This window comes from Mirounga leonina, unplaced genomic scaffold (genome assembly GCF_011800145.1).
Source record: "Mirounga leonina isolate KUSES-001 unplaced genomic scaffold, KU_Mleo_1.0 Mir_173, whole genome shotgun sequence".
NCBI lineage: Eukaryota > Metazoa > Chordata > Mammalia > Carnivora > Phocidae > Mirounga > Mirounga leonina.
In genome coordinates, this window is record NW_023270447.1 from 13,951,104 (window position 1) to 13,960,113 (window position 9,010).

Sequence of the window (9,010 nt, forward strand, 5' to 3'; positions counted from 1 at the left end):
AACAACTTTAAAAAAAATCACACATGATGTATAGAACAATGGTTTTCAAGACCACTGAAGATCAAACAATGATGAACTATGATCCCTGAAATTCAAAAAACAAAGGAGGTGAGTCCATGACTGCCCCCAGCTTACTCTCTTGAGAGAAAGACCAAGACATGGCACAGCTCAGATGGAAAAAAATGGCCAAACTTCAAAAACTCCCTGAGTTAAGTAAGAGGACATGAGTCCAAGGAGACCAAAGCAAGGAGAGTTTGTACGGCAGAGTACCAAAGAGAGTTGCACAGAGACAACTCTGGGAATCTGCAAAGAATCCCCCCTGGATATTCAATGCATACACATAACTATATTATGGGTAATACAGAAAATGTTTTTCTTATTAAGTCATGTTTAGAAGTTAATTGGCTGTTTCAATAAACAGTATAAAATTTATAACATCTATAGAAGTAAAATGCATGATAACGACAGCACAGAGGCCAAGAGAGGAAAAATAAAGTATTCTAATACTCATATAATTTATGTGAAGTGCATATATATTCCTTGAGGGAAGACTGTGGTGAGTTTGAGATCTATGTTACAACTCCTAAAAACAGCCACCAATATAACAAAACAAAGAGTTACAAGCTAATCAACTAATAAGAAATATAATGGAACTAAAAAAAATACTCATCAAAAGAAAGAAAAAGGGAAGAACACAAGACACAAAAAGAAAAACAGCAAAGTAGTAGTTTTAAAACTAACCATATTAGTCAAAAGAAGAGGGTGTTAAGTTGGATGTAAAAATCAAATTCCAACTTTATGCTATATACAAAAAACACATTTTAAATCTAAGGACACAAATAGGTTGAAAGTGAAAGAATGGAAAAAGATGTATCATGTGAACTCTATTCAAGAGAAAGCCAAGATGGGTATACCAATATCATAAAAAGTAGATTTTAAAGCAAAGAATATTACCAGGGATAAAAATGATCACTACATAATAAAAAAAAGGAGTCAATGCACAAAAAGGACATAGTAATCCTAAACGTTTATGTACTAACCATAAACTTCAAAAAAAATTAGTAAATAAAACAAAAACTGGTAGAAGTGCAAGCAGAAACAGACATATGCACAAGTAAAAGAGATTTCAATATCCTTCTCTCAATGTGCTAGCACAATAAAAAAATCAGGAAGGACAGAAATCACTTTAACAGCAGAATATACATCCCTATAAAATACACAGAAAACTTAAGATATATATTTGGGTCATAAAACAAGTCTCAACAAATTTACAAAAGATTCAAGTCTTAAAATATGTTCTCTAGCTACAATGAAATTAAATTAGAACAACAGGAACATCTATGGAAAACTCCAAATATTTGGCAATAAATAACATACTTCTGAATAACACAGGGGTCAAAAAAGTATACCAGAATGTGTGTGAACTGAATAAAAAGAAGTGTGAATGTCAAAATTTGAGAGATGCCACGAAAGCTGTACTTAAAAGGGAAATACATAGCACTAAGCCTCTATATTAGAAAAGGTATGTCAATGATATCAGCTTCAACATAACTAAGTTGAAAAAGAAGAAATGCCAAGCAGAAGAAAACTAAAACAGCAGATATCATTAAAATAGGAAACCAAAAACTCTGTGAAACCAAAAGCTGATTTTTGGAGAATATTAATAAATTAATCTCTAGCTAAAGTGACAAGGAAAAAAAAAGACAAATTATCAGTATCAGGAATGAGAGAAGTGACATCACTATAGAGTCTACAGATATCAACAGTGTAAAAAGGTTAATATCATAAACAATTTTATGCAAATAAACTCAGTAACTTGGATGAAATGGACTAATTCTATGGAAGGTACAAATTATCAAAGTTCACTTAAGAAGAAATAGAAAACCCAAATAGTCCTATATCTAGTTAAATAAATTAAAAGTGTCATTTAAAACTTCCACAAAGAAAACAAACATCAGGTCCACACAACTTCACTGGCGAATTGCCTCCAAACATTTAAGAAAGAAATAGTATCATTTAGGGTTTCACCCTGATATCAGGAACAAAGTAAAGATGCTTGCTCTCATCACTTCTATTCAGCACTGTACTAGATGCCACAGGCAGGAAAAAAAATGGTATCCAGTTAGGAAATGAGTAAGATAAACGGTGTGTATAGAAAATCTGATGATATCTACAAAAAAGCTATTAGATCTAACAAGTGAATTTGGCAAGAGTAAAGAATACAAGAACATGCAAAAATATTTGTATTTCTTTGCACCAATAACCACTAGAAACTGAGATTTTTATAACATTTTACAACTGCACCAAAAAACACGAAATAGGGATAAATCTGACAGAAATGCACAAAAACTGTACTTTGAAAACACTGCTGAGAAAAATTAAAAGGAGATCTAGGTAAATGGAAAGTTAAATTGTGTTCATGAGTGGGAAAACTCAAGATTGTTAGGATGCCAATTTACCTCAAGTTCCTTTATACATTCAAGTTAATTCCAATAAAATCCCAGCAAGCTTCTTTGTAGAAACTGACTCATTTAAAGAAGGATATGGGGAGAGCCAAAACAACTTTGAAAAAGAACAAAGAGGACCACGACTGCTTGATTTCAAGATTAATATAAAATCATAGTAATTAAGACAGTATGTTTTTGGCATCTACAAGAACAAAAATGGATCAATGGAAAAGGATACAGTACAGAAATAGAATCATACATAGATAGTTGATTTTTGACAAAGGTGCAAAGCCAATTCAATGAACAAAGGACAGCCTTTTCAACCACTGGTCCTGAAAAAGTTTAAGTCCATACCCCAAAACAAAGTATGTTGACATATTTTGCATCATATTAAAAAAAAATTAACTCAAAAAAACTTAAATAGATAACCAAAAACTAAAACTTCTATTAGAAATCAAAGGAGAAAAATCTTTGTGACCTTGGGTTACGCAAAGATGGCTTAGATATGACACCAAAAGCATGAGACATACAAGATAAAATTGGTAAACTTCAGTTGATTAGAATTAAAAACTGCTGTTCTTCAAAAGACACTATTGAGAAAGTGAACACAAATAGAAAATATTAACCATATATCTGATAAAGGACTTATAACAACCAGAATGAAGACCTCTTAAAACTCAACAGTAACCCAATTTAAAAAGTGGGCAAGAGATATAGAGACAGGTCACCCAAGATGATATACAGCTGGCAAAAAGCACATGAAAAGATAATTAACATCACAGACCTTAGAGAAATGCAAATTAAAACCACAAGGAGATTAACACTTCACACCTACCAGAATGTCTATAATCACAGGCATTGGAGAGAATATGGAAGGACTGGAAATCTCATACCCTACTGGTGTCAAGGTAAAAATAGTACAACCACTTTGGAAAATGGTCTGTAGTTTCTTAAAACTTTAAAAAGTTAAAAAGCATATGCCTACCATATGATCCAGCCATTCCAACCAAAGGTATTTCCCCAAGAGAAATGAAAGTTCACACAAAGATTTTTACAAGTATGTTCACAGTAGCTTTATTTACAATAGTCAAAAAACTGGAAACAACCCAAATGCCCATCAAGAGTTGAATGGATAAACAAATTGCTGTATATCCATAAAATGTAATATTACTAAGCAAAGAAAAAGGAATAGACTATTGATAAACAACATGGGTAAATCTCAAAATAATTACAGAGTGAAATAAGACCAAAAAACAAACAAACAAAAAGGGTACATTTTGATTCATTTAAAATTCTAAAAAATGCAAACTAACCTATAGTGACAGAAAGCAATGGTTGCTTGAGGAAAGAAAGGCAGAAGGCAGGGATTACAAAAAGGCAAAACAATACTTTTGGGGGTGATGGATGCTCATTATCTTTGCTGTGGTAATGGTCTCATAGGTCTATTCATATATCAAAAAACTGTACACTTATAGATATGCGCAGTTTACTTTAAGTCAAATTTTATCTCAATAAAGCTATTTTTTTAAAAAGGCAAGATGTCGGCCACTACACGTGGTATGAACCCATTTGTATAAATAAGCTAGGATGCTAATGTTTGATAATATACAAACTAATAACACTTCAGGAAAAAAATGCACCAGAAAAAATTTAACATAATCACCTACACCTGAGAAATAGGACTAGGACTCGGAGAAATACTTACCACTATGAATTTTTTTAACCATGCACATTAAAAAATATATACATACAAAAACTTAATTACTCGTACACAGGCATGACTCCCAAGCAAAAATTCTTAACCACTATCTCAGAATAAGTTCATAAAATGAAACTTCAGTTATTCAAATTTTTATATTAAACAATGGATTAAAAAAAAGGTTGGCAATTATTTTTACATCATTTTCCAATTTTTTCTCCTCTAACTACTAATACAGAAAACTGGTAAAACCAATAAACCATACCTGGACATCCAATTCTTTGTCTTCTCCTTTCTCTCCCCTCTTGTCTAAGGTCCTTCTCTCCTCATCCACTAACAGTGGACAACTCAGACTTGTATCATTCTTTCTTTTACAAAATTCCAGAGGATACCTATTTGGATGGTAACTATACATTCTGTATCTTGCACTCTTGACCTATTCCTGATTTCAAATCCTGCAACTACCTCAACTTAGAAAGTATCATTGCCAAATAAGAATACCTTCCCTAGAAAAGGCTCACTATTTCTCCCCCGATCTATGTAATATGAACTCAAAAAATAAGCCTAAATACTAAAGTATGGACAAACTTCTAGTGCATAGAACATGAAAAAACAAAATAGCTCCTAAAGTATTCTAAAGAATTTCACACTGTTGTGGATGAAATTTTAAGAATTCTAAAAAATATTGTAAATAGTCACCATCACTACACTAAGGACACAGCCTCTCAAGACTACTCACACTTGAAAGGGGGAAATGTCATTCCATCAACAAGTATTTGTGTATGAGGCCTGGGAGATGTGCTAGGTTTGAAAAACTTAAAAAAAACAGAAGACAAGGACCATGCCCCAACAAGGTAGACAGGTTTGCAAAAAAATTTTTAACATATCACACTGTTAAAATAAGCAAGAACTCCAGGAAATAAAAAGCCTAAGCAGGTCTAAAGGAGTTTTCCTGGCCAAAAAGTGAGGAAAGATTCCAAATGATCTCTACCATAAAGCCTATTTTCCTTTAATGGAAAGACAAACCAGCCCTTAACTTCTGACTCTAATTTAAAGCTAATTGCCTAAACAAGTTAAGTATCAAGATAACTGATTTCTAATGTGGCTCATTACCGAAATACGTATTTTAGTATTCATAATCAAAAGAAAAAAAAATCTCAGATTAATAGAATTGCATGATTAGGTCAAATCACTTACCTGTCCATTTAAAACCATAATTTCCCCTCAGAAAATTGGGATATCATTTATAGTCACAAAAAGCCATGTCTGAAAACATTTTTCAACCCTGAACAGCATTCATACCTACTTTAAAATGTTCTCACAGACTGCCTTTCTAGAAAAACTTAGTTTTTGTCTATATAGATTATAAACTATATAACCCAACTTTTAAAATTCAACAAAACACTTTACACTTTTGTTAACTGTAACTTTCAAAAGCTAACTGAAAATTTTCATTAATGGTAACAGTAGATTCAGCAATTCAGTTTTCATCAGTTCCAATTTTTTCCTACCTTCACGCCAACTGCAACCTCAGTGACAATTCTGTAAAGAAAAAAATAGTTTCAACCTCATTATTTTTCTAATGATCATTGTTGGACTCTAAAACTTTTTAGGGTAATTCATCATTCATAAATCCTCCACTCACCATGCAAATGGAAAACAAATACATAGACTGTCAGTGGACACTTCTTTGTACTATTTTCAACTCGGTTTTCTAGAAATTGCTTTCAAACTTGAGATATTCACTAAACTTCCGGTATTTTTTAAACAACCCTTTAAATATAAAGAACAAAACCCCAAGCAGTATAATGCCATTTCGGCAAAGCTTGTACACTTAGATTAATAATTTAAAACTTAAACCAACTCTTTAGTTATCTTGATAGAATTAGGAAACATTAATTCCACTACTAAGTTTTGTCATCAATTTCCATGTTTATCTGGTGAAACAGTAAACTTCTCCAGATCTATGTTTCATGGGGAAAACAATCTCTAGGATAATTTAAGTTTTGTTACTTTGTTAACTTTGATAAGGTCTTCCCTTAGTATCTTTTAAAAACACTAAACTCCCCCCCCCAAAAAAAAACCCAAACACTAAACTCCAAACACTTAATCAAGATAAACTCGTATTTTATTTGGCTCTTCATATTTTGTCACTGATTCTAATAAATGTGCTTTTTAAATGAGAGTTTTTATACCCCCAGAAGGGCTGAATACAGCTGTATTTTCGCCCTCAAGGGTGCCTCTTTTCCAACAATTAGTTAAATCATTACGAGTCTTTTCAGATGTAGAGCATTAAGTACCAGGGAGACCCGGTCCGAGTCACTTATTTCCCAAAGCCCTCGCCTCACCTCACTCAGCATTCTATCTCCACTCGGGCTCTCAAAGATGCAGCACGGTTCTGTAGCTTTTTGTAGCTGTTTTTGTTTTTCCAGAAACTGGTCAAAGTGGCTTAAAAAAATGGCCCTGTGTTGACTAACTGCTCTTGTTTCGGCCATGGCTGTTGGCCTTTGCCCATGTGACTGATGTCGACCACAAACACTTGGTTTTTCAGATGATTTAATTTCTGGGCCCTCTTGCCAAGCGTTGAATATTTAGGCCCCCGCAAAAAGGCATTTTTTCTGTCTCCCACCCCCACTACCAGACTCAACTGAAAACAAAGGAGTATGACATCTGCCTTCCCCCTTCCTCCCGCCGCCGCAGCCCTCCCCACCCCCCGCCCCCGCCTTCCCCAGCGGCTCCCACTTAGCTTCCCCCCAGCTCCCGCCACCGGCATCTCCCCCAGCCAGGGCGGGCCAGGCGAGGCCGGGGAGGCTGGGGACGGCTGCGGTGCACACAGATGCCGCTCTTCTCTCCCCTAGCAACCCCCCCACAGGTTGGCACGACACTCGCTTCCACAGGCGCGGCTAACCAGGGTTCGGGTCCCAGCTTACGGATCGAAATGGCTCCTAGAGGGGGCAGGGACGGGCCAGACGTTCTGGGGTTCCCACCCCATCCCCCGCCGCCAAGCCCGTACCCGCTCCCCCTCCGGGGCCGCCACCCCCGCCATCGCCCCAATGCCCCTCCTGTCTACAAGCCCGCTTTCTTTCTCATTTTCTCGACCGGAGCCCGCCGGGGGAAGCGAAGGGAGGGGTGTGTGCGATGGGGCGGGGGTTGGGTAACGGCAGCCCAGCCCTGGGAGGGGCCGCCGGAGGGTTTCTGGCCGACCCCGGGCCGGGCCGAAGGACCGTCCAACTCCCCTCTCACACACCTCCTCGCCGGCCCCATTACATACCCGTCCATTGCCGAACCGGACAAAGCTTCGCTCACAAGAACCGAGCCACGCAGCCTGCGAGACACACAAGCGGCGAGAAAATGGCGGCCAGGGCCCGACGGAAATTGCCGAAGGTGCCGGAGCGCACGGGGCAGCGCGCGGCAGCGGCGGCGGCGGAAAGAGCCGAGCGCGCCGGCGCCCGGCTGCGGGAGGCGAGCGGCGGGGCACGGGGACGAGGGGGAGTGGGCGCTGCCGCCGTCGCTTCCTCCGCGCCGCCGCGCGCCTGGAGCCCTCCGCCCTCCGCCCTCCGCCCTCCGGGCGCGGGCCTGCTGCTGTGCAGTGCGGCGGCCTGGCTTCCTTCTGCACGGTCCTCTGAGAAGTCCCTGATGTCCTTCTTGGGAGGCGTGGGTGGTGCACCTCTCAACCCTCCACACCCACTGCCCTGCACCTCAGGAGGGCGGTCCCGGGACCGTAGGAGTGTTCCCAGGCAGCCTCCACTTTTCGCTCCAACCCAGGTCCCAACTTGGCTACCCTCGACCCACTCGGGCCGAGGAAAAACTATTTTATAGCTTTCCTCTTACGGCATCTTTTATTTGCAGACCCGCTCCATCCTCTAAAACAAAAACAGATACGAAAAACAAAACACCTTTATCCCCATTAAATTAGACCACTGCTTATTGGATATCAGACTGAAACCTAGGCTTTTGCTTCCAGACACTTGTAGTTCCACGCCAACTGGAGGAAAATGTGATTCTCACCTCAGCTGATGATTAGTGCGCACCTGTAGGAAATATCACAATGCCCTGGATGGAAGAGAAGACTGGTTGAGCCATGTGGTGAAGAGTAGTTAGGAAAAATGCTAGGATAAATTAGGATCTACCATTTGGGGGCTTGAAAGGGAAAGTGGGGATGAGAGTGGTACCTCAGTCTTCACCATTGGTTAGAGAGGAAAGGAACATTAAAATGGGCTACACAAACTGACGCTCTTTTCCGTGTATCTCACGGTCTCCATTTTAATTCTAATACCATATTGGACCTTTTCTTTAACTTGTTTTTCAGAGGTTCAACAAAGTTTGAACAAGCATCCATTTGGCAGAAATTCGCTCAGTGGGTGACTGCTTTGCCAGCAATTGACCCTCTTCTCCGCCCATCACCCCCAACCACAACACAAACACAAATGTACTTAAAATCCTGAGAAACGAAAAATATTCCCTATATTTCTCCAGTTACTCTCAGTGCCCAGTTTGGTTTTCCTATACATCCTTGATGCAACCCTCTTACCCCATTACTAACGGGAATTTCACTGTACTAAATGGTACTTTCTGTATAATTCATAAAATTATATTATTTTTAAGGCAGACAGAACTGAAAGAGCACCTTGTCCAAGTATTTTGCTATAGAACTCTTCAAAGCACACAAATGTTAAAAATTCTTGACTTACCTCAGGGATTGGCAATCCTTAAAAGTATCTATTTCCAACAGTGCCTTTCCTTTGCCTTCACCATTGACTTACAGTACATAAAGGACCCATTATATGCCATTAATAATCACTTTTCACCTGTTTGTGGTTTTGTACATGCATTTTCCCTCAACAATATGTAAGCTCCCAAAGGG

General features: G+C 38.6%; 1 protein-coding gene across 5 annotated transcripts in view; it reads right to left on the minus strand.

The window, feature by feature from the left end:
• The window catches only part of PTBP2 (polypyrimidine tract binding protein 2), a 95,918-nt gene extending 88,395 nt beyond the window's left edge, over positions 1-7,523 (minus strand). For 4 of the 5 annotated variants that reach the window (XM_035017968.1, XM_035017967.1, XM_035017966.1 and 1 more), the window contains exons 1-2: positions 7,418-7,523; positions 5,658-5,688 (exon numbers count right to left, since the gene is read on the minus strand). In XM_035017968.1, the coding sequence (XP_034873859.1) occupies positions 5,658-5,688; positions 7,418-7,425 (39 nt within the window). In that variant the 5' untranslated portion in view covers positions 7,426-7,523. Of the gene's footprint in view, positions 1-5,657; positions 5,689-6,494; positions 6,764-7,417 lie in introns of those variants that run through there. The other variant, XM_035017969.1, reaches the window with a different exon arrangement.
• Between the last annotated feature and the right edge of the window lie 1,487 nt (positions 7,524-9,010).